The 27757-nt window shown below is 30.6% G+C and overlaps 1 protein-coding gene across 1 annotated transcript; it reads left to right on the top strand.

Annotated features, from left to right (window-relative positions):
* The first annotated feature begins 22 nt into the window (after positions 1 to 22).
* On the top strand, positions 23 to 27757 carry LOC127714542 (uncharacterized). The gene is made up of 14 exons (XM_052220621.1): positions 23 to 474; positions 7309 to 7409; positions 9614 to 9739; positions 10774 to 10871; positions 12018 to 12214; positions 13753 to 13870; positions 15862 to 16009; positions 16864 to 17036; positions 17784 to 17979; positions 20002 to 20079; positions 21011 to 21154; positions 22702 to 22898; positions 23803 to 24106; positions 25728 to 27757. Exons 1-14 carry the CDS (start codon positions 150 to 152, stop codon positions 26058 to 26060), a joined length of 2538 nt encoding a protein of 845 aa, XP_052076581.1. The 5' UTR covers positions 23 to 149; the 3' UTR covers positions 26061 to 27757.

Here is a 27757-nt window from a genome sequence, read left to right as displayed (position 1 = left end):
AACATGAGTACATTCGGAACATTGTTTTGTACCTTTCTGAAGAATGTCGTCTGGTAATGTTTACAAACACTTCAAGTTGCCTTTGCCAAATTGTATATTTTTAGTCCGCTCTTAGCTTTTTATAACATTTTTTTTATTCAACATACACAATGCCTAAGCTATACAACTGCAAGCCTTGTAATTATAAAACTAACCGAGAGCAGCATCTACAGAGACATTTAGAAAGTAAACACCACGCTGCAGCCTTATTTTTTGATGATTCGGATAGCGAGGATGCTAACGATAGCACTGATGAAAACCCTAACTTTTGTGACATCAGTGATCCGTCGACCGATGATCATGTTGCTGACGTGATGGTCCACACTGTGTTGGAAAATGAAAGCACCAGCCTGTCAATGTCGGAGGGAGAAGACGAGCAGAGCGATTCACAGGGAGAAGGCAGTGAAACAGAAGATAATACAGAGCCAAGGCATGGTAATACACAAAATAATTGTATACCTCTATGGAAATATTATATAAATATCCTCAAAACCATTTAAGGCCTTTTTTTAAACCAGTGGTCAATTTCTTCCCCCAAGGATTTGTATACATTAATTTTGTACATGTACATGGGTTTCATGTCGATCCGGCCCTACGTCGATCCGGCCCAAGTCGATCCGTCCCACGTCGATCCGGCCCAACGTCGATCCGGCCCATATTTAAAGTCGATCCGGCCCCAATAAAAAAATATATTTATAAGGAATAAAAATAAAGATATATATTAATTGTAATTCATAAATGTTTATGAATTTTAGTATAATGTAAAAGGTGTACGGTAAAAAAAATGGCCTTTGACAAATATTTTCTTTAGATGAGTATAAAACAAGTAGGTTGATTATGTTTTCATTACAAGTTTTCAAGATTATTGGGTATAATAGAGAATTTAGTACAATCAACAGACATCAACATTAATCAGCAGTAATTAGCATTTTCTTTCAATTGACTGTGATCTTAACAAGTCTTTCATCCTGTGTAATAACAAATAGTTACATACACAACGGTACAAGCCGATCCCCAAGCTGATACATACAAACTTTGTTTTTGTTTTAAATTCTTAAAACTTCTCAAATTGAGAAATGTTGTTTGATATGCTGAATCCTTTCTATAAAAGAGGAGACAGAATGCGTTTGCTTTTAATATCACAATGGCTTTCCTTGTGTGGTATGTGACCAACATGTTAGACCTCGGTAGCATGCACTTCAGTGTGAGCAATGTTCAAAGTGGCAACACCGTCTCTGTAATACCGGTAAGTTTCTATTTTCACTCTTTGCTTTAATATAATCAAACTGTAATTTTGTATATAAGTCTTAAATATTATTTTCTTTGTTTTCATCATTAAACCATAAATATGAAAAAAAAGTATATAGTTTTGTTTTAAATCTGGGAATATTAATTTGCGTGTTTTCAGGTGTAAAATGGTAAAAAGCTTATAAATTCTAAATAAAGATTGCTTTATTTTTTCTTATTAGACTTTTTGTACAAAACTGAGTAGTTAGATTAATAAAATATTAAATAGAAATAGAAAATAGTAAAGCGTACTACAGCTATCCGTTTAAATATTTGAATTATTGCAAAATCAATTTATACTGTTAAAAATCCTCCAAAGTCAATATAAAATTGAGAATGGAAATTGGGAATGTGTCATAGTTTATTCATATTTTATTATGGGGCCGGATCGACTTTGGGCCGGATCGACGTGGGCCGGATCGACTTGGGACGGATCGACTTTGGGCCGGATCGACTTGGGGCCGGATCGGTTTGGGGACGGAACGACCGGATACCATGTACATGTACCGGTAGGTCTTTTCACCACCGAACACCGCCGAACACCCCAAAAATTTATCTTTTTTAACTCTTATTGTTATAAATATGACCTAAATATAATATTTAAGTTATTATTTCAACAAATAATAAGGTTAAGAGATAAAATATCTATATCGAATAGAAAAGGATAGTCTATAACACTACAACTCTGCAAACCACCACTGGACACCTCAAATAATTTTTTTTCTTTATTTTTTTTCTTCTTTTATAAAATAGTTCTACCAATAACAAGAAAAGAGACATGAACAAATGTTAAATACTTCGGGTAACTAATATCCTTCATCAGTAATTGATGTCAAATTAAGAGATAACTGTATTGTATTTGATGCTTTGCGGACGTCCATCGGTAGTTTTACTGTCGCAAATTTAGTTTACCTGGCGACGCGTAGCGGAGACAGTTAAACGGGTATTTGCGACAGTAAAACTACCGATGGACGTCCACAAAGCTTCAAATACTATACAGTTATCTCTATTCTAATGCAAAACAAGTACATAATTCAATTTCAATCATTATCTCAGTGTAAAATTCTCATTAAAGAAAATTCCGCGAAAAGATGTTATCTTCTTTGGCCCCTAAACTAGGTGACGTCATATGTATGCTTCCGCCATCAAACGTAAACACCGGGCGTTTTCTGGCTTCTTGGCCGCTTCAGAATGTAATTAAATTTGATAAAAAGAAGATTTCTAGGTGCAACATGTGAGTTTTTTGCTTATCATTGTAAAAATTGCATGTCAATACATTCCGCAATTCAAAATGTCAGCTTCCTTAGTTACAGACAAGGAGTTAGAGAATTATACGCTTACTAACATCCAATCAGAACCACTGATACAAACTAATTGCATTAGAATGATTCTTAAACACGCACAATGTAATCCGGAAAAATAGTGATGAATCCGGAGACGTTTTTCTTTATATGGATTATATTGATAATCTATTTTAACAGAAAAATGATGCATATAAACATCTAAAAAATTGTTAAATTAGACGTAATTTAATTGATTTTACCGTTTTATTGTATAAAATCACTGATTTTCTCAGTGGTTAATGTTTTTTTTGGGTGTTCGGCGGTGTTTGGTGGTGTGTGGTGGTGTTCGGTGGTGAAAAGACCCACCCTACATGTACTATACAAATCCTTGCTACCCCTTTGATATATTTGATGTATCAAAAAAGGGACCCATTCCAGAAGCTGATATGTACAATGTATATATACCTTCTGCCATATAGGAAGAGACCCTCCTTTAATAAAACCTTTATACTGTTAAATATAACTTAAAATTAGCATATACATCATAATCATAATATGCCTTTTATGTGGACTTAATTTGTGAGAAAAGTGTTCATATTCATAGGCGGATCTAGGGAAAATTTAGTGGGAAAAATGTGGTTGATTATATAGGTAATCACTGGAGCATGACTGGAGCGGGCCCCCCTTAGGTCAGTCAGCCCCCCCCCCCCCCCCCTTATGAAAAGTTCTGGATCTGCCACTGATATTCATTGAAATTGGTCTTGAATTATTGACTGAAATGGTGAACAAAATGTCACATATGAAATGTAGAATATTCCAAAAAAACCCAATAAAGCAAATTTATGTCATTACTGTATGATGTTCATATTTAGTACTAATTATATTTACAGACATGCATGTATTATGATTCCAGAACATGATTGGGGACTGGGTTTTAAGCTTACACCTACTTCGGTATGTGTTTCACCCAACTATGTCCTGATACTCTTGGCAATGATGGTTAATCTAAGTTGCATGTATCTGTATTGACAATATATAGTACTAAAGTCTATGAATCTTCTATAACTAATATTTTACTGTCAAAAACTTTTGTATACATGATATATAAACTAATCAACCTAAAGGATGAATACTACAGTGAAATTAAAAAAATCTAGAAATGAACATTTTACTATAAGTCAGAAGACAATTAGTTTAGGAACAACATAAGTTTAACTTTGATTGGTCATTGAGCTCAATTTCAAGATATTTTATTATTTAAAAATGGTGAGAAAAGGCTAACATAAAATTTTTCTTTATATTTGCATTGGTATTACTTGGGTCTCAAAATGAAATCGAAAGAAAAGAAATCTAGGATCTGCTAAAATTTCAGTAAATACTTTTTTTGAGCTATTGAAGACTTATATGTAAATAAAAATTGGTGTTATGATGCAAAATATTTACTGGTATCAAGGGAAGACAAGAGTGCACACGCTGAAATGTTTCGCCTTTTTTACTAACCATTGATATTATGTTGATACATGTAGTTCTAAAGGTAAAGCTTTACTACAACTATCAAATAAACGTAAAATAATCAATGAAAATGAGGTCAAAGATCAGATAAACCAAACTGGTAAAACATGTACATCTTACATTATACCATACACCAAATATGCTTCAAATTAACATGTAGTTGACCTAATGCATAAATAAGAAACAAACTTAACCAGAAAAACTTAACATTTATATCTATGAACCAGGAAAATGAAGTCAAGGTCAGATGAACCCTGACAGACAGACATGTATAACTTACAATCATTCCATACACCAAATAGAGTTCACAAATTGATAAAAGTATTAGAAAAATAGACCAAAAAAACTAAAAATTAATAATCAACAATGAACTGTAAAAATGGGTTTAAGGTAAAAAAAAAAAACATGCCACACCGACATATTGAAAAGAAGATGTGGTATGATTGCCAATGAGACAACTATAATAATAATAATAATAATAATAAATTCTTTATTTAAAGAGAGTTAAAACTCAGTTAGTTACAATAAACTAATCTTCCCTGAGGCCCTCACATACAAATTACAATACAATCAAAAACAGATATTTACACATAGTTAATTTACAGTCAATTAGTTCAATGTAATATTACTAACATGATAAGATATAAGGCTGTTCAAGATGCACATGTAGTCAAAAAATAAAATAAAAATAAAAGAATATACAAATACATTGTAGAAAACATAATCTTATCAGGACTGTGTTAAGAACTTCTTGATACTTTGTTTAAAAGTATAAGTGTTTTGAGCTTTACGCATTTTGTGTGGTAGTCAATTCCATAACACTGATCCAGAATAAACAAAAGATTTCTTAAATAGCTCAGCTTTTGGCTTAGGAACTATCAGATTACCTTGAGTGACACCTCTCAAGGAGTAAGGATTATTATCTGATTTCAGTTTAAACTTTTGAACTAGGTACATTGGTGCTTCCATACGCATACATTTATATAGAAGTAAATATTTGTGGTATTTGATTCTATTGTCAACTGTCATCCACCCAACTTCTTTAAATAAGGGGGCTGAGGGGGATAAAGGATCTGCACCTAGAATTAATCTTGCTGCCCTTTTTTGGAGTTTTAAAATTCTTGTTATCCCGTCATTTTTAAATTCACCCCAAATAATACAACAGTAGTCAATCAGGGGCAGACTATACCACAAAAGACCAAATGACACAGAAATTAACAACTATAGGTCACCATACGGCCTTCAACAATGAGCAAAGCCCATACCGCACAGTCAGCTATAAAAGACCCCGAAATGACAATGTAAAACAATTCAAACGAGAAAACTAACGGCCTAATTTATGTACAAAAAATGAAAGAAATAACAAATATGTAACACATATGTAACACATAAACAAACGACAACCACTGAATTACAGGCTCCTGACTTGGGACAGGCACATACATACAGAATGTGGCAGGGTTAAACATGTTAGTGGGATCCCAACCCATAGATGGATAAACATTAAAATACTACAAATACAAGTGGACGTGACGGGGTACTTGTACATCCAAACAACAAAAACAAAAAGACACTAAGTACAGATCTGAGAGTACTCGCAGTTACTGACAGCAAGTTCAAAGCCACTAACAACTAATAAAATAAACTGCTTCGCTGAGCGCAGCTGGATACGCCCGCAGAGGTCCAACCCTGAACAGTTGGAATTTTCAGACGAATCTAACAGTCCATTGTTGGATTGCTGCCACTAAATTGGTTATTTTAAGGAATTTTGCAGTTTTTGGTTATTGTCTTGTATTATTATTAATGATAAAGATAAAATGTGAACAGCAAAAATGTTCATCAAAGTAAGATCTACAAATAAGTTAATATGACTAAAATTGTCAAATGTGTCCTTAAGGAGTTATTGCCCTTTAAAGACAATTTTTCACAATTTGTTCATCTAGTTCGCTTACTTTAAAAAATCTTCTCCTTTGAAACTGATGAATCAATTTCAGCCAAACTTTGGCCGAATGAGTTTCAGAGTATCTAGTATAAATTTTGTATTTTATTTTCTTGTACGTCAAGAAACATAGCTACTATGGCTAAAATGGAACATAGGAGTAAAATGTATTTCTTTGCTTTTGAAGAAAATATGACAGATACAAAGAACACCTGAATGGAATTTTTAAGCCACTCATTAATATATATTAAAAAGCAAAAATAATCAAGCAAAAAATTACAGGTGACTGATTTAGGCTCTTGAAGAACTGCTGAAGTTATTGTCTGAAAACGGGAAAATCCTCCCTTTTTTAATGAATAAAACCCCATAACTCAGAAATGATATTTTTATAAAATTCTAAACAGAGCTTACATCAATAGATATAAACAATTCACCAAAGGTTCATAAGAACTGCTGAAAGCATTTTTGACTTTTTGTCCGAAAAACTGGAAAATCCCCCTTTTTTATTAATAAAACCCTGTAACTCGTAAACTTAAAATCTAAAATATATGTAAATTGAGAGGGAGCTCATGTCAATAGATATAAACAATTAACCACAATTTCTTGCAAGTTGGTGAAAGCATTCTTGAGTTTTTGTCCGAAAAACTGGAAAATCCCCCCTTTTTTAATGAATAAAACCCCATAACTCGGAAACCTAAAATCTAAAATTTATAAAAAACGAAAGGGAGCTCACGTCAATAGATATAAACAATTTACCAAAGTTTTATGCAAATTGGTTTAAGCATTTTTGAGTTAATGTCCGACATGTTGACGACGGACGTACAGATGGACAGTGGTATACCATAATACGTCCCGTAAACGGGCGTATAAAAATCATGCATCTGAGACTAAATGTACATTATAAAATATTTTCATACACAGGTAAATGAAAATAATTTTGTTGTTAAGTATACTTCTTATTCTGTCTGTATAATCTTCCGTTAAGGAAAACCAAGAAATCTTTACTTTTCTTTTTAAGTAGTCTCTGAACCATGAATTAAGGGAAATTCATGGAAGTAAAATAATTATTTCTTATTTTTAATTTTTGTGGTTATTGTAGCTAGTGCAGTATAATTGATTAGTATGTTTAGACAAAAGACATAACAGAAATATATAAAGAACATTTTTCATAACTTGTTTTTTCTTATAATGAGTGTTGTAATAAAAAAGATAGCTACTAAAGTACACACATGATTTTTAACATTTCAGCTTCAAATGATGAGCAGTCAAAAGACTTTGATTGGTATCCTTTCCAGTCAAAGACAGAATTATTGATATACATTTTCATGAATTCCACAACTCATCCTATTGTAAGTACATGTACATGTATGGGTCATTTTAAAAAAATGTCGAATTTTGAAATTGCAAAATTGATTTAAAGTTACCTATTCAAACAACCCTCGTCATAAGCAAATCAAAACAAACAGTACTTATAGAACAACATATAAAAAGATGCAATCTTGATAATGTCATACAAGAATATATTGAAACATTTTTTGATAGGTGGTGCAATATTTTGTCTCTCCTGTTACCATGTTCAAAAGAAATTTAGGGTTATTTAGAAAAGGTTGCGATAAAATTTTAAGCTGGTTTTTCGTAGCCAATAAGATGATTCTTAAGAGTAAAAACTTCAAGTATATATATTCATTCTGTGAAATAATATATTATTTGACAATTTTCCATTTTGTACAGGATAGACATAACAGGATAGACAAATTTCTTCATTTTTGAATGCTGTTGTGAAATAACTACTCCCTTTGATGAAGTGATAATGTTTTTATGTTGTGATTTTGGTTTCCAACACGTTATTGCACTATTGCAAGTATAATATTTGGTGTAATTAATCAATATGTTGGTAACAGCATAGACATGACAAAAAAGTACCCACTATTTTTTTTCACTAAATGTCTTGAAATTTCTTTTCTCTACACTGTTATATAAGAAACGTGCTGTGTTAAATGTTTAGGTTACTTTGCGCTTTTGAAATCAACACTGACTAGTTCAATATTCATAGAGAGAAAAATTTAACAGCTGATTTCAGTAGCAGTAACAGGCTGGACCTGAACTTCATGTACGCTGATTTAATTTAGTTTGTAGAAAAAATGTTACTTATAATAATAAAGAAGGTACGATTTTTCATTAGAGTTATTATTTTCTTTCTAAAAAAGTCCCTTTTGCAGATATCAAGGCGATCAGAAAATAGGAAAAAATCATTTGAAATGTGTTACTCGGACACTGTACGCACATAAATTACGCAATAATCGGACTTAAATATATTTTAATCTTATCAAAATAGATCTAAATCGTGTTTTCAATTAATGTTCTGACTCATAATCCCTACAAACATTCATTTAAACACTTATAACGGCATTTTCCATTAGAAATAAAAAATTTAGCATGGGTGTACTGAAAATTGGACATTTTTTTTTAATGACCCGTATATGTTATTTAATTTCAATCATTTGAGTTCCAAGAATTAGTCTGAGTTGCCTTTTTACATTGGTGACATGATATAAAATTGATTCAAAATTGGGAAAGGTGAAATGCAAGGCTGTTTGAGCATTTCTATCCTGATTCTTGCTGAATAAAAAGTATATTTCAAGACAATTTATGTTATTTTTTTCATGCAGAAACTTATCAAACTGTTCTGAATACAATGATTTAAGGTGGCTAGGGTGTCTTCCTTCAGTTTGGATTTTGAAGGGCAGATAACAATTGGTCTAAATCTTTAATGAAATGTGCAAATTTTAAGAGTAGTGAGTAATTTTTTTTTATTCATTTTGTTTCAACTTTGCCAAATAAGGGGAGATAATTCAGATAGTAGGGGATATAACTCAGATAAAGTTATTTTTTAATAGAAACAGTTTTGTGTTTAACCTGTATCGTGAAAATACTTTTTTATTATATTTTTGAAAAAAGCATGATATTTAAGACTTAATTTTGACTAATTATTAAATAAAATCTATGGATTTTAATTAAGACCCCCCTTGAACCTCCTTGAAAATACATGTTAACATCACCAATGTAATAGTCAAATCTGTAAAAATAGTTAAATCAATATAATAAAATTGAGAATGGAAATGGGGAATATGTCAAAGAGACAACAACCCGACCAAAGAGCAGACAACAGCCGAAGGCCACCAATGGGTCTTCAATGCAGTGAGAAAATCCTGTACCTGGAGGTGGTCCTCAGCTGGCCCCTAAATGAAATTGTGTGCTAGTTCAGTGAAAATGGATGTCACACTAAACTCCAAAACATATAAATGAACTAAAATTAAAAAACATACAAGACTAACAAAAGCCAGAGGCTCCTGACTTGGGACAGGCGCAAAAATGTGGCGGGGTTAAACATGTTTTGTGAGATCTCAAACCTCCCCTTATACCTCTAGTCAATGTAGAAAAAAGTAACACATAGCAATATGCAGAGTAAAACTCAGTTTAAAAGAAGTCTGAGTCCAATGTCAGAAAAGTTAACATTGTTTGTGGGGAATATGGTTGCTATACCTTTTTTCAGAGTGATGAAGTTGTTAAATTTGTGCTGTACATGATGAAAGAATTAAATGTTCCTGATATTCCATTGTTTTACAAACTGAAAGAAAAGAAGTTTGGAAGTTTTTCATGGGAAGAACTAATTACAAAGGTAAGTATGATATCAGGAAGACCATTTGCAGTAAAGATTTCAAAATGTGTACTAAGTATCTTATTTATAGAATTTATATTCAATTTGTTAAGATGTTGTTTGGATATTTTCTTCTCTAATTTTTGTGCTATTTTCACATTTCTTGATTGGTGTCAGAAAGATATTTCTCCTCACTAGTGAAAAATCTGTTCTCAGCAATTGATTGGTCGAAGTTCAATTGTGACATTAAATTTTTTTGGTTTCTTTTGGATTTCACTATTGTGACGTCATGAAAAAAGGCAACCATACCTGATGACGTCATATAAAATGAAACACAACTTTCTTAAAATCTTTGAAAAGGAAGGATAAAAATCATTAGAGAAACAGTTTCTACCACTATAACTCGTGTATTACGATATTTCTCCGCTCTCAACAGTTAAATTTTAACTATTTAAAAAGCTTAGCAAGCCTCACACTTTAAATATTAAAATTTAACTGTCTTGAGTGGAGTAATATCGTAACACACTTGTTGCAGTTGTGGAATCTATATCTCTCTGCAATGAGCTTCACTTATAAATCTATTCAAAAATACTGTCCATAAGGGGAAATAACTCATTAATTTGCACTTTTAGTTTATTGTAATTTGAAGAAAATATATGTTATATAAGTCAAGACCAACAGAACTTCTCATAACCCTCATCATTAATGCCTAAAATTGTAATGATTTTTTTATTAACTCAGCAAATATTTGATAAAAAAATTAAATTAATTCCAGGATTTTTCATCAAGAAAAATGTAAACAGCGAAACATGTATCAGGGAATATTATTTGGTTAAGATATAAATTGCAATTATTGTGCAAATTAAGGGACTCGGGGTGACTATCAATGATTCAGAGCACTTTCAGTATAGCTCATTTTATCTGCTGGAAAAGTGCTAATCTTCTCTAAAGACCTGTAGTATATGCAATTGTCAGCAATGGTGCTGTATTAATGTTCTTGAATAGAATAATGTACTGTATATTGAATGATATAATTACTATTATAATTCTTAAAGGGACAGAACTCAGATAACATTCCATTGTGGACTCTAAAACCATCTGCAATTTTGAAGATGATGATTTCACACCCAGATACTTCTAAATCTATCATAAGGTAATTGATATGTGTACAATAAGTTCATACAGATAAGTTAATACTTCAAAAGCAATTCATTTGAAACAGCAATTTTGATTAAGTAATATCATTTATATTTTGAGTTGGAAAAATCATGGTTCAATTGTCTGAAAATATTTTAAGACATACAATTTTCATCTACTGTAAATTCAGAAATTATTGCGATGTTTTTATTATTGCGAAAAATGCGACAGGGTTATAATCGCAATAATTTAAAATCGCATTTTGAAAATTTTTTATATGAGTTAAACAGGATTTTTCTCAATATCGCAAAAATTAAAAACGCATTTTAGTTCAAAATGACAAAATCGCAATAATAAATGCACGCAATAATTTCTGAATTTACAGTATCAGTATATGTATTGTTACGCTATTGAGTTACCACCATTAATTTGGGATGTGACTAACAGTTTTACAGTCCGATCAAATTGATGGCTGCCTTGACACATTTACAAGAGTACTGTTATTCCAATATTCTGATGCATTACTAAAACAAAGGAAACATAGTAACATAGAAAAAAAGATTTAATTACCAAGATTTTTCATGGCATGACCACATTTTCAATATATCGATCATCATACAAATGTAAATTTCCATAAATAAGCTACTTTAGTACAATTAATCTTGATGTACAGTTCTAAAGATGCATATCAAATGTACATCTGTAGTTTAAAGCTGTATATAAACTGTTTATCTGTTAAACTGTATATAAACTGTACATTTTTAAAGCTGTATATAAACTGTAACTCTGTAAAAATGTACATCAACTGCACATTTTAAATCTGTGTATAAGCTTATCATATAGATTCTACCACTGCATCTTGTGTTATACTATATCTATCCGCATTTTATATACAGTTTTACAGATGTACAGTTTATATACAGTTTTACAGATGTACAGTTTATATACAGTTTTACAGATGTACAGTTTATATACAGCTTTACAGATGTACAGTTTATATACAGCTGTACAGTTGATATACAGCTTTACAGATGTACAGTTTATATACAGCTATACAGATGTGCATTTGATATGCATCTTTAGAACTGTACATCAAGATTACTTGTACTAAAGTAGCTGTGAACAACTGCTGTTTTGTTATTCCTATGTTAATGAATTACAGAAAGCCACTTGCTAATTGTGAAGTTATAGGACATCCTGCTCAAGCAGAAAAGTGGAAAACTGATATCAACTTCAATAATGATAGAGTGGATGATTTACCTGTTGTTCACATTCCTATTAATCTTTTTTTGGATGACACTGCAACACACAAGAGCAGACAGTGGATGGCACTGCACTGTATTCAAATGCAAATAGCAGGTATAATATTTCCAAAAAAATTCTGTACCTCAAGTGTAAAATTTTAAATGCAAGTTATTATTTCTACCTAAATTTTTCCATTCTAATTTTTGCAAATTATATAAAAATAAATGTGGATAGTGTCCACATGTGGACACAGATGATGCCCCCGCTGGCATATCATATAGTTATAAAGGGACATAACTGAAGAAAGGTAAAAGTGATTCTACCCGAATTCGAACTTGATCTGAATTTTGTGGTAATAAGCATTGTGTGTAAGTCTCATAACATTTGGTTGAGGGTAACTTAGTTGAGAACAGAAACTAAAAATTCAGCAGTTTTTCTATTTGTAAACACGCATAACTCTAGAACGGTTGTGTATAAGTATTTTAACATTTGGTTGAGACAAACTAACAAATTCAGCAATTTTTATGTTCATAAAGGGACATAACTCAAGAATGGTAAAAGTGTCGCCACCAAATTTCGTAATTAATCTGTATTATGTAGTAATATGCATTGTGTATAAATTTCATAACATTTGGTTGAGGCAAACTAAAGTTAGAAAAAAATTTGTACTTGATCATTGTTTTGTGGTAATGAATATTGTGTATAGGTTTCATAATGTTTGGTTGGGGCAAACTTAAGTTACTGAATGGAAACTAAAAATTTTGCAATCTTTCGATTTATAAAGGGGCATATATAACTCAAAAATGGTTAATTCAACTTGATCTGTATTTTATCAGTGGAAGTCAAAATTAAACATTGCATTGTATAAAGCATTGATTGTAGTTGATTCAACTATAATCATGGACAAAGGAAGATAACTCCAATTTTAAAGATTACTTTGATATTTAGAAGAAAATACAAATTTTGCAATTTTTCCATTTATAAAGGGGCATAACTCTAGAACGGTTGAAGTGACACCACCAAAATTCTAAATAGATCTGTGTTTTGTGGTAATAAGCATTGTGTATAAGTTTCATAACATTTGGTTGAGGCAAACTAAAGTTAGAGAACGGAAACGAAAAATTCAGCATTCCATTTGTAAAGGGGCATAACTCTAGAACGGTAAAATTGACACCACCAAAATTCAAACATTTGGTTGAGGCAAATTCAAGTTAGAGAACAGAAACCAATTTTGGGACGTACGGACAGACGGACAAGGGTAAAAAACTTTATGCCCCCAATGCTACGGCAGGGCATAATTATCTCCCCCCCCCCCAAAAAAAAAATAAAAATTCCTGGTCCTATGTGATACTGGTACCTTTTTTTGTACATAATAGACACATGTCCATATGAAGCCATTTTAACAATACGTTTTTAAGAATAATCGTTACTAAAAATGTCAAAGTCCTAAACATATATATGATATTATTAATTCCTATATTTTCACTGATTTGATTTTGATTTGTTCTGAGATAACCACATGTTAAACTATATTTCCACAGGTAAATAGAAATTAGCCGATAGCAAAAGTGTATTGCATTAAAAATTAACTGTAACATGTAACTGTAGCAGGATTTAGTGTTTTTCATGAGTTATAAATGATATATTTCCAGGGTTACCAACCAAGGAAAGACAAAAAGAAGGTGCCCTTCAATTTCTAGGTGCATCTGAAAAAGTAGAAATAATGGATGTTGCACAAGTAATAGTAAATGATATAAAAGATCTTCAAAGGTGATTAATTATTAATTTCATGATAAATCAAAGTGTACATTTGGTCTATGGGAGAGTTGTCTCATTGGCAATCATACCACATCTTCTTTTTTATATTTGATGTTAATTTTTCCTTGATTATATGACAGAAATATTATAGGAAAAATTTTTTTTTTTAAAAGTCCGAATTAAAATTGATAATGGAAATGGGGAATGTGTCAAAGAGACAACAACCCAACAAAAGAGCAGAAAACAGCTGAATCAAGTCCCAAATCCATTATTGCAGACTTCAATATGTTGTCTTATTGTTGCAACCCTTTAGCAGCAGCAGCTTATAAAAAGGAAAGACTTTTGTGATATGTTTGGGAGTGACTTGGTCTAGTTTATACTCCAATAAATTCATTTAAAAAGGCCTTCAATCCTTATAATTCTTAAAAAAAATTTGTAAAGGTTCCGCGGAACCCAGTGTCTCGCCTACTTTTTCTGTTAATCGCAGGCTCAACAGAAATGAGGAAGTAAATCAATAAAAATATTCCTCTTGATACTATCTTTTGATTGTAAGAAGTTTCTGTCCAAGTTTGGTAAACATCCAGGATAGTTTATGAATATAATAAATGTTTAAAAACTTTAACTGCAGACTGAATGTAATGTTAACTGGAAGAAAACAAAATTTCCTACTAGATACTAGCATTTGATCATAAACAAGCTTCTGTCCAAGTTTGGTACAAATCCAAAAAAGTATAAGAAAGTTATTAAAATTTTAAAAACTTTAACCACAGAGTGAATATGTTGTTTCCTGGCAGAAAATCTAAGTCCATTTAAAAGTAAAATACGGAAAAATGGATTTATTTTTTTACAAAATTTCCTTCTAGATATGGAAATAAGGAATTCTTTTTTCCACACTGACGTAATCTCTATCACATGTTAATTATAAAACTTCTGTACATAATTCTATGATTTGTCCAAATTTTGATAAAGATTTACTTTTTTTGAATTGTTACAGCAAACAATTTGCCAATTTGTTTTCCCTGTGCAAAGTGAACTCAGCATGACCTATCTTGTAAAAATCTGGTGATCGCAATACACATTGATCTGTCATTGAAATTAACTATTACCTTATTGTACCTGTTATGCATGTGCTCAATATCCATGCTTCTTTGTTGATTGCTTACTATAAGGTGACAATCGGTAAACTACAGCTTCAAACTCAACAATAAATTAGCTGCCATATTTTCTCATCTTAACAGACAGAGAAAAAAATAAAAAAATAAACGATTATACGATATGGATGCATAAAAAATGATAAAATCGTGCACAGAAAACTAAGTTTATGATATATACATGCATTGGTAAACATTATTTTTCACCATTAACTCGTTTCTTATGACCTTAAGCTCAAATGACCATGCGAGGGCTTACAGCAGGTCAAGGTCGTTAAAAACTTCCATTACCATTTAAGTTCCAGGTGGCACTTATGGGTTGATATTTCAAGCTATTTTCAACTACATTACCACCAAAAAAATCCCCCAGATCCAAATGGATCACAAAGTAACTTGTACTTGAACTATGCAAACTTGTGTTCAGCAAGTGCTAAGTCATTTCTATTTCCTGACTTCTAAGTGGAGATAACTCTTAAGTATTTAGTGGAAATAAAGGATTAATTTTCTTTTAAGCTTTTGTTTGTTAGTTGGCATCAGAAGGAAAATATTCATTAGATGAAATGAACAATTTTAAAACATTGACATATATATAAAAATAGCCTCAATCAACGTTGTTTTTTAAGGTGAATTGTTAAAAGTTTTACTCTTTGGTTAAGATTTGTTAATATAAACAAGTTTTCTTCATAATTATTTTTGTAGTAATACTTGAAATTTCTAGCTTTCTCTTGCATTTTTAACTGCAATAAATTCTGATGACGATTTCAATATAACATATGAAAAAAGTGATTATTTTTTTAAACTCTAAATTTTCATGATTTGAATGCTTCAATAAACTCATCCTTTTACTTTTAGTGATGGAGTCGAAGGTTATGATGCCAATGAGATGAAAAAATGCTTCATTAAGTCAAGTCTCAACTCTGTTATTGCAGACTTCAATATGTTGTCTTATTGTTGCAACCATTTAGGAGCAGCAGCTAATAAATACTGCCCAAGATGCAATGTAAGTAGCTATGATCACCATGACTATTTTTTGTACACAACTGCACCTTTGAATACAAGTAATGAATTGAATGTATTTATTTTGTAACAGCAACAGCAGTAACAGTATAAATATTTTATAAAATGTGAATTTACAGAAAAATAGCTTCTCTAAGTAGGTGATGAGTTTAATTACATATTTAATTTTAATTTTTTTTGTGCTGAAAGACATTACATAAATAACACATAGCTGAGAGGGTGATAGAGCAGATTGTTACCCCGAGAAAACATTGTCAACCGCGGTGAAGGGGTACCAGTCAGCTCTATCACCCTCTCAGCTATGTTATTTAATTTTTTATACTGAATGTCCTACCATTATTGTTTCTTACAGATGAATTTTATTTAAAAGTATTTTCTATGACGTCACATACATAACAACGTTACGAGTATTAGAAAAATTAACAGAAGTGAAGCAAGATGTTTTATTTTTTTATTTTGACAGTCAAATGATAAAATTGTTTTTAATTACTTGATGCTAATTCAATTCATTGTCCTTTAAAGTATAGAATTTTGATTGGTCTGGACGAGAGGGTGACATTCAATAAAGTCCTCTCCCACTCAACTATGGGATATAGTAAATTGTTTCCCTCATAGAAACCTATATAGGAATCTGGCATTTTTACATGAACAGTAACATTATAAGTCTGTCTGAGCTAATGAATAGTCATGATAAATATACACTATTCTTATAACATTTCAAAAAGTCTGTATTTGAATAACTCTGAAATATTGATCTTTATAGAAGTGTTTTGAAACCATTAAATTATGAGATACGCCTTATTTTTCCTATCGTTAAAGTTCTGAAATATTTTACAGGTTGATTCTGAACATTTCATGTCTTTAGGAACTTCAAGAACACCAGAAGAAACCAAGAGAACAATCGAAAGAATTAATTTGAGATCCAGTGAGAGAGACAAGAAAGCGTTAAGAAAACAGAAAGGAGTGAAAGAGCACGAAAATGTTTTTTGGGATTTAATAGATCCTCATAGGTTTGTTTAATTATGATACATAAAAATAAATTTAGATACAGTATGGGGTTAGTATGATTAATGCATATTTTATTGTGAGGTTATGAGGCTTTATGTACACTTTAAAACTTCACTCAAAGGGGATTTTGAGGTTAGAAATTTAAATATTATGACTAAACTTAAATACTGGAAGTAAATTAAGTAAAGCAATTAATCAAGTAAGGTTCTATTGACCAGAACAATGTCATGGAGGGGGATGCGGATGGTTGGTGTTAAAAGAAATATTTGTTAATTTTACATAAGAATGGTTATAACTGTACTGTTTAAGCTTGACCTACATAAAACTTAGGTTAACTCAGTGTATGAGTCAATAAAACACGTTTTAAGGAAGCTATACAATACAGATATCTCCTAGTTATGGTATATTTTTTTGGACCATTTAAGTAGAAATTTGCAATGATCTTATAAAAAATATGAAGGGCCTAGAATTTGTCGTCTATGTATTGACATAAAATATTGCCTTGGTTATAAATATCCAATGTATTTAAATATCCAATGTATTCAAATATCCGATGTATTCAAGTGTTTTTACATTCCTGAATTTAAACCTTTATGGATGTTCAACTGCTTGATAATGTTAAAGCCTGAAAACTGCTTTGGACAACCCAAATGTATAGAAAGAGATTAAAGACAAAGTAATTGAAATTAATTTTACTACCTATCATAATGATTGTCCTGTATTATTTATTTTATCTTTCTATTTAACAGAGACATACCTGTAGGATTACTTCATCTGATACCTCTTGGCCTTGCAAAGCACCTGGTGAAGTTAATTCTACAGGATTTAGACAGTATACAAAAACTGAAACTGCAATTGCATTTGCTGTCGATGGTACCAGGAAGCAAATTCCAAAATTTCTTCCATTATATTGATAGCAAACAAGGAAAGCACTTTAAAGAATATGTAAGTTATTTTTTATTTTAATGACAAATGTCATTTAAGCAGTAAACATATACCTAAAACTGGTAGAAAATGATGTGGTACATAATAAGCATTGCATTTTTATATATTACTGGGCTGGAAAATAAAAGCTTTAATAATAATAATAATAATAAAAATAATAATAATCAACAATATCTTAAGTTCTATTTCTCTATACCTTGTCAAATTGATGGTTTATTGAGAATAAAGATATATATATATGTAAACCTCAGATCTGTGTACGGCCTCAAATATGTGTCTGTTTCTCAAATCTGTGCCCCATCGTGACGTCAATCGCTAATCTATGTCCGCTAAAAAAGATACGGCCTCAAATCTGTGTCATATTTTCACATTTGTTTTCAATCTTGACGTCATTCGCAAATCTATGTCTGTTAAAAAAATATACGGCCTCAAATCTGTGTCCTTTTCTTAAATCTTTTTCCAGTTTGTTTCGCCATGCTCAAATTTATGCCCGTCTAATAAGTACGGCCTTATAGAATTTTTGTTTTATTAAGTCATTTCACATAATTCAATGTTAAGTTGGGATGTGTTCTCCATGTGTGTGCTTAAAAATTTTACATGCCTGTGTAATTATTGTATGATAATTATTTACATTTTATTGTAAAACTACAACATTTTCAAATTGTTTGCTTTTCTTGATCCCGTGTTTAATTGTTCTGTAGTAATTATCGTTACTTCCCTTTACTCGTTACGTCTTGATAACAAATACGAAATATAAGTTAATAAACAACCTAAGACAAAATGACATCTGTATACAAGCAACTAAAGATACATGTACGGCCTTCAACAATGAATTAAACCTATTCTGTATCGTAAGCTTTAACATATACACCTATTTACAAACGTTTTGTTCAATGTTTCAATGTATAGATACCACATAAAAAATGTGTATGATATAATTTATTGTGTTTAACAACGACATTTTGTGCCACTATCTTATTAAACAATTTTTTTGTTTTGGGGAACTATTCAAGTTTCGAATCTATGTATTTTTTAAAAATCCATTGTGTACCTTGACATCAACATTCACATAGATGTGTGTACCCTGTTGTTGTAGTTGTAATAAAATTCTGACAATTTTGAAGGCCAGTCAGTCTTTTTCCACTGACATCTCTTTTCTAAAATATTCTGTCAGTGTTCTATTGAAGCGTTCTATGTGTCCTTGACTCTGTGGGAGATAGGGACGTCGATGTAACTGTCTTACGTCTCTAAATTTCGATAAAGGACATAAATTTGAGACAAAAATGGCCATAAATTTGAGTTAATAAAGGACATAGATTGGAGACAATACAGGGCATAGATTTGAGACAATAAAAGACATAGATCTGAGACAATAAAGGACATAAATTTGGAACGTCTATGACGCAATATTAAAAAGGACATAGATTTGCAGAAAAGACATAGATTTGAGGCTGGACATAGATTTGAGGCTTACATATATATATATAGTAAGTGTGTGGAAATTATTATGCATTTATTATGCTTCTTTATGTTCTAACAAGTAATTTTTTTAATCTTTTTTTGAATGAGCTTGTAATTGAGGTTGATTTTTTCAGGAATATTGGTAAGTTATTCCAAAAATAGATCCTGAATATAAGATTAGTGTAAAGATGAGGAAATGTGTTATGGTTGCTGAATGAAACAACTATCCAACAGAGTTAAAAAGAAGTAGAAGTTATATAGGCCTCAGTACAGCCTTTAACAATGAGAAAACCTATATTGTATAATCAGCTATAAAGGTCCTGATATGAGAAAGTAAAACAATTCAAATTAGGAAACTGAGGGTGTAATTTATAATACAACTATTTACTTAAAACATGACAGACCAAAAACTAATTAATTATTGGCTCCTGACTTGGGAAAATCCAACACAAAAAAGCATAGTTTTGTTTATATTATATAGGTCAACAACAAAAAAATTACTACCATAACTGTAAAATTAAGCAATGATAAATTTCATGCTAATTAATTTTTGTTTTTCAGTTACAGCTTGCACCTCTCAACATGAGTTATGCAGGAGTAGCTGGAAAGTATGTACGCATGGTGTCCTACCTTGCAAAGGTATGAAGGAAAATTATTGAAAAATAACATTAACATGTTTACTGTTTGGCACTGTTATAAACAAAGGATTTAGAAATCGGTATTTGCTCTATCCTTTTTGGCTAATAATATGGATATTTTGAGTAAGGGTTTTATTTCAATTCTTGATTAACAATTTTTTATCTATTTTACCTATAAAATATTAAGAATTATCGCTATTTTACGAAATTTACCTTTGATCTTACTGACTGATGATTTTCTTACTCAGCACAGTAGAGTGATATGAAACTTATCTCTAGAAACTAAGGGCACACATGCCTGTCAATGACATTAACATAGTTGTCATAGGTAACATATTGATAAGCAGATTATCATTGGTCATCTCAACTCGATTTACACATAAATTTAATGACCATCAATGTAGGGTAGTGTAACAGGAGGGTCCGATGGCTATGCGACACCGTCCCCTCGTGTCTATTGAACGCCGGACAAAGGTTTGTTCCACTGGGACTGAGCTCTGGCAAATGAGACCAAATACAGATGTTCACATACTTTATTAAATATTCTACATAAATTTACATATAAACGATGAAGCCAAAATATTAATTTAGTTAAGTAAAGATAACAGTCTAAATGTGTGGAGCAAATACAGCTCTACTGGTCTAATTCAGACCCAATACAAAAGATTTCTTTAATAAGTCTATACTTTTCACAAGTCCATTGAAGAAGGTATAATTCCTCCATAAGAATGGCAAAATCTTCTCTTAAATATCCAGTAGAAGGAAACATGATTTAAGACTTGACTTGTATTGTAACGACTATCACCTGTCAGTAATTTGAGGTATTCAAGGCATTTGTATGAACTGTCTCAAAGAGTCTAAATTTAGGTCTTTTATGATCTTACACAAAGATAACAATTCATATACATGATACTTAATAATGTTTTTTTTAGATTCAGAAAACCTTAAACCAGGCCAATTTTACAAGGACAGATATTCAAGATCTGAGAGAAGACATCAGAGCATATCATCAGCTTGTGCATCAACATGCACCTGAACTGAAGAAAAAGGCTAAAACACATCTTCTGTTGCATGTGGTAGGTTTCAGATATGGAAAAGAAAGAAATCCTAATTGAAAAATATGTAAATTGTAAATAATAAGGATTTTCCAGGTCAGAAATAGATAACCTTAGCTGTATTTAGAAAATCCTTTCAGAATGTTTGGTACTCAATGCTTCATGCTTTTATTAAAATAAAATTCAAGTGTCCCTGACAAGTCTTTTGTAGACCAAACTGGCCTGTTATATATATGACATATTTATTAATGAAAGGAGATATGGTATATAAATCAATGACACAGTCATCATGCAACACAAAAAAATAGAAAAGAAAACATATACATTTTATATTATTTTTTCTTTATTGAAAAAAAAACATCTATTTCTAAGTGTAATCAGATATAAAAATTAGATATAAAAGTAACATCCAAGCCCTTCAAAAATTCTGAATACAAAAAAGTTGATATATTTCAAAAGTTGTACTTATATTGTTTATAAACTGTGACAGGCTAATATTATGGTTACATGTATAGCTATAAAATGTAGTTACAAGAGTACAACTTATTTTCCATAACTGAAATAGCCACTGAAAACTTTGAATTCCATGTTCAGTTTTCAAGTTTGGCCACATGCCCACCAGCCCAGGCTTGTATAATTTTTATACGCCCGTCAAATTTTTGACGGGACGTATTATGTTATACAAAAGTCCGGCGTCCGTCCGTCTGTCTGTCCGGCGTAAACATGTCGCACCGTAACTTGAGAATGACTTATCCAAATTTCATGAAACTTAACATAGTTGTTTCTTATGATGGTCAAACGATCTGTATACTTTTTGGTGAAAATAAGATTAAAACTTTTTGAGTTACGGGACTTAGTAACTAAAACAGGTGTGTGTTTTTTTTTCACATGTCGCGCCGTATCTCAAAAACAATTTATGATTATTGCTTAAAACTTTACACACTTCTTAGTTATATTAACCTTAAGATCTGTATACTTTTTGGTGATGATTCAAAATTTTATTTTTGAGTTATTGAGTATTTTGTAAGAAAAGGGGGAGGGGTTTTTCACATGTCGCGCCGTATCTCAAAAATGATTTATGATTATTGCTTAAAATTTTACACACTTCTTAGTTATATTTATCTAAAGATCTGTATACTTTTTGGTTTTGATTCAAAATTTTATTTTTGAGATATTGATTTTTTTTTTAAAAGGGGTGTTTTCACATGTCGCGCCGTATCTCAAAAACGATTTAAGATCTGTATACTTTTTGGTTTTGATACAAAATTTTATTTTAGAGATATTGAGTATTTTGAAAAAAAAAAAAAGGGGGTTTTCGCATGTCACGCCGTATGTCAGAAACTATTTATGCTTATTGCATAAAAATTCACACACAAGACGACGGGCGTATCATGCGCTCATGGCGCAGCTGTTTATTATAGGTGCTATAAGAAAATTTTATTTTAGCCTGATATAACAATAATTTCTAAAGAAAGAGCATCTGGTTGGTGGCTTCAGAAATTTTTCAGGAATACTGCCAGACTTGTCTTAAAACTACACATTATTTTTAAGATGTGATTTGATTTTAGGTTGAGGATATACAGCGCCATGGTCCACCACAGTCTTTTCAAGAGGACGCTTTTGAAAAAAATCACGGTACAATTCGCAATATAATATTTTTACAGAACCAGAAAGCGAGATCAAGAGACACCAGCATTAAATTTGCAAAGCACTATGTTGCTAAGCATATTATGACTGGAGGGTATTTTGAGGACCATGAGACATGGTGAGTAATAAAATTTAAGGAAGACGAAAGTAAAATTCCTTTATTTATAAGTAAAATCCAAATTGAATCTGTAAAGTGGTAACAAGCATATACAGTCACTCCTGCGGTGTATCCTGAACTGTGTCTGACTGACAAAATGTAAGACTAAATTTATTCGGTCAGACAGAAAATTATAGATCATTTTAGTTGAATATGTAGAGGGAAAAGGGTCAATTTTTTTTGGGGGTCATACAAACCATGAAACAGTTTGGCACAGACAGGCAACTGGAAGAAACAGTCTTGAATTTGAAACACCATGGGTAATATGTTTATCGTTGTTTTCTTAGGCAAGGTTATTGACTTGGGCTTATTACATCATATAATTCTCTTTCTATTCAACTGAGAATTTCTTTTTGTAACCAATGTAAACAAGATGGCGGCTATTATAACACAATCCAGCTGCCGACATTAAAAATATTTATTTTCACTGCGCGTCAATCGTTTAAATTAAATAATAAACACAAAACATTCATTGAATGACAATAAGAGTTTTTGTAGTTTATTTTTTTACCAGATAGCAAATTTCATGGAGTACATATTTTGCGTTAACCAACAAATATATTCATGCGCCAGGCTAATTCAATGACACAAATACACAATTTACTTGTGATAGAGGTTATGAGTGTGGAAAAATAAATTCCTTATCTCCAATTTAAAAGAATTATAAGGATTAAATGCCTTTTTAAAGGAATTTATTGGTGTATAAACTCAGGACCAAGTCACTCACAAACATATTATTAATTTTTGAGTGAAGGCGTTTAATCCTATAATAACTCATTAATAATTGTATATAATAAATCGACTTAAAACTGTAATTGAAGATTTTTACTATTCAGCATGTCATTTTGTGGATTTTCATTCATAGGAAAACTGCATCACCAAATGTGATCAACTTTGGATTATCCTCCCCAGAAGTAAGAAAGTATTTTGGGTTGGGTCACCAGACTCAACGGGTCGCAGGAAAAATTTCATTATTAAAAAGAGGAAAACATGGACATGTTTTGGAGGAATCCCAAAATGAGGATGTAATATTGAGTGCCACTCTTTCACTAAATATTGATGCTAACATCAGCCAGTATACCCTGAAGAGAGGAAGTGGTGTGACCACCCAAGAAAATGAGCTTGCTCAAAGTGGCGATTGGGTGCAATACATAAATGAGAATGAAAATGTAGGTGCAAACATAATACCGTATGATCATTAATAAAGATTCATTTAAACATCTTCTGTTAATGAATTGTAAAAAACTAACAATTTATTTTTCTGAGTTGTTTATTTTTTTTTCTTTTCAAGTAATCATACCACATCTCTTATATTTATATAATATATATATATCTAAGCCTATATAAATAACAACCTTAAAGAAATTCCTGACTGTGTACCAACATGTTGACTGTTGTATGATTATGTACCAGTAGTCCATTCAAACCAAGTTTGAACCTCAAACTAATTGGAACAGAAAATGTGTTAGTTCTAATCTATAGCATTAAGCCCTAATTATACACATAAAAAAGTCCAATAAAATCTTACTTGATGAAAACTCAAAATCAGCATTTTTAATTTCCTATGGAAATTAACATTGGAAAGGGAGATAACTCCGCAAAAATGAGTCTTTTTTTTAAACCAGTTTTTGGTTGATTTTCTTAAAATTCATGTAAAGTATGATACTTTGATGGGGTTATAAGTTCTTGTTTGACTACATTATAAAATCTTCAGCTCATGAAATGTGACAATACCAAAGTGTTATGCATATTTTTATTTTTTTTTGCACATTTTTCATTAAAGGAATTGCAAATTTATGGTTTTGTGACCATTTTGAAAAAAATAATGTGAATATTTGGTATTGTTTATATCTGTAAATTATATTTGTTCAGCATCTACCTTGTTTCAAGATACTTTAAACCATAAAAAGAAGAATAGATGCTTAGTTATTTTTATCAAATTTGAGATTCTTTACCTTGACATGTTGAAAAATCTAATAAATGGTCAACTAACGAATTATTAAATCTAGGTTGCAGCTGGATAAAAGATATGAAAACACCTTTAGAGTTGTTTGTTATACTCTAAAGAATAAAAGCGGTAAAGTTATAATTTTGTATCAATTTTATTGATATTTCTGCTTTTTTTCAATACAAATCTCCATAGGAATTTTAAACTTGTGATTCTTAGTTTTCCTAAAGTTAGATTTTGTTGGACTTTTGTCTTTGTATATTTGGGGTATAATGCTAAAGATTAAAACTTAAAAATCTTCAGTTGCAATTACTTCAAGTTTAGGGTCAAATTTATGCTAGATTGACTGGACTATAGGCTTCATATAAGTTACACTTAAGATAAACATTCTGAGTATGCAAGATACTATGGGGAGTCAAATTTCAGCTTGACATATTTTGAAGATAATTGAATCAAATAGGAATAATATTATGTAACTTCGTGTTTAATTAACATGCAAACCCAATATAAATTGAAGACGAACTACTTATGAAAAGGAAATGGTATTTAGTATATCTTCGGCTCCTCACTTTTTTCTTACTTTATTTAGGTTATACAAATAAATTATATATTATCCTACAATTATTTAATAGTACATATTTTGTATATTAATTGCCCACAAATTTTAACAAGTTTAGTGAGTATAATTAACATAAGATATGTAAGAACACTGAATTGTCCAATAGAACAAAAGAGAGGAACTATACCAATAAAAGAACTTGTTAGTTAAATATTTCAATAAGACAGCAAACAAACAACGAAATAACAAAGACAACTATGATAATTTTGTATTTTTGTTGCAGGAATGCTATGGTATATTCCAAGAGGGGTATATTTTAACACCAAAAAGAGGAAGCACAAGACTAATAGTCAAATTGCAGAAAGCTGAGAAGGTCAACACCAAGGATTGTAACTGTGACATGTACAATGTGCAAAATGTTTTTGATATTTTAAGTTCTATAAATGTACAGAAAAGGGTTAATTTTTTTCATGATTGCAAAGGAGGATCATGCAACATTTCAGAGGCATTGCATGAAGAAAGAATTGAACAAGAAAACATTACAAGAAAAACAAATCATTTGAAACACAAGAAAAATCATACTGTGTATGTTCTAAATAAATATAGTTTCATTTAGTCAATAATGTAAATGTACAGTAGGTTATGTTTGACTTGTTGAAAAGAAGTATGTTTCATAAGGCCCCAATTTAACATGTTTAACACCATGTTTAATATCAAATATTAATATCATTGTTTCAAGACAAAAATTGCATCAAGATAATGAATTTGGAAGAAGAGAAGTTATAAATAAATATTTTTATGGAGCTTTTCTTATAAAAGGTGTAAATTTACACTTTGAATTATAAATACACAAAAAAATAAGAGTTTGGTGAAATTTGACAAAATCAGTTGCATTAAACATAATTTGTATTCAAGTTTCTTAACTTAATATGAGTATTTTCCAGATATGTGACATATTATTAGTTTAAATTGAACAGGTTTGGACCCTGTTTTAAAATGCACACATTAAGAGAATTGTATAAAATGACCAAATTGAAGATAAAAACTTAACATATCGGTTAAAAAATTACAAATTTGGATACACATCTTAATGTGCTTAATTTTTTATCTTATTGTCCTTAAATTTTTAACAGAAATTTATGTATTAGTTAAGATATTCCTTGTATTCCAAATTTCATAACATGATTTGTATGAAAAGTTTTGAGGGGGCAGTGGTGGTTGGAACAATTGTCTGTAAAAGTTTAGAAATATCTTCTGGTGCTATGACTGCAATGAACCTTGTTATGTAGGTGGTGTTTAAAAAGGTTTACAAAATGAATTGTAGGTGAGAAAAATTATTAAAAAAATGGTTATGAAATTGTTTAAATTTGTTATTTTAATGCAAATTTTGTGAAAAAAATGTTATGGTATTATTTTAATAATTTTTTTAAAAAGCATAAATTGCTTTTCCATATTCATACTCAGTAACAGTGAAAAGTTTGGAGTAAAATTTTAAAATTTGGTACATACGAATTAACAAACTGTACTTGGATTTGACCATAGCTGTTAATTTGTGAATGTCACATCCTGAATTACTTTCTTGTGTCAAAAGTTACAAGAATGTATAACCCATGATAATCAAATGTATGCACAAGTTTACATAATTTGCTTTTGTTAATATGATTAATTAATTTGCAAAGATATATACCTTGCTGACATATATTTTGTAGTTTGACCCTTGTTTGGCTCCTGTAAGACATGATCCTCATTATTATTCAGAATTTAAATATTTTCATCAATTGGCTTTTAGAAATAATTTACTGTGGAAAAGCTATTTATTGGAACAGGATCTAAAAACATGTATTTCAAATATTTATTCACAGTCACACTATACAGGTTAGATGTAACATTGTTTTGTCTTGATATTAAATTGCTGATCCTGCTTAAATTATAATTTTTTAATCTTTTTATCCAAATATTTCTCAACAAATATGAATATTAATAGATTACCTGTACTCAGATATTGAATGTGTGTTTGATTATAAACATATATAAAATTTTATGTTTATTATAATAAAGCAAATAGTTTTCATGAATCGCCAGAAAATTTCATAAATCTAGAAACTGTAACCATGGTAACAGTTGCAAAAGTATTGAAGTATAACACAAATATTACATAATTGCTGTCAATAATATCATTTTTTCACTAACACAAATTCGAAATATAAAAATAAATCTTATATCTGTAGACAATTTATAATTATTTTATTTATCTGATGTTTACCATGTATCAATATTGCTTCAAAAATTTAACAGTATAAAAGTTTAATACCA

The sequence above is a fragment of the Mytilus californianus genome, unplaced genomic scaffold (genome assembly GCF_021869535.1).
Source record: "Mytilus californianus isolate M0D057914Y unplaced genomic scaffold, xbMytCali1.0.p SCAF_9, whole genome shotgun sequence".
Lineage (NCBI taxonomy): Eukaryota > Metazoa > Mollusca > Bivalvia > Mytilida > Mytilidae > Mytilus > Mytilus californianus.
This window is presented reverse-complemented; position numbering and strand designations above follow the sequence as displayed.

Coding starts and splice junctions, on each gene's coding strand:
- LOC127714542 (XM_052220621.1), top strand. CDS start 150: ATGCCTAAGCTATACAACTGCAAGCCTTGTAATTATAAAACTAACCGA. Junction 9,740..10,773: donor GGGAAGAACTAATTACAAAG/GTAAGTATGATA, acceptor TAATTCTTAAAG/GGACAGAACTCAGATAACAT. Junction 17,037..17,783: donor GATTTAATAGATCCTCATAG/GTTTGTTTAATT, acceptor TCTATTTAACAG/AGACATACCTGTAGGATTAC.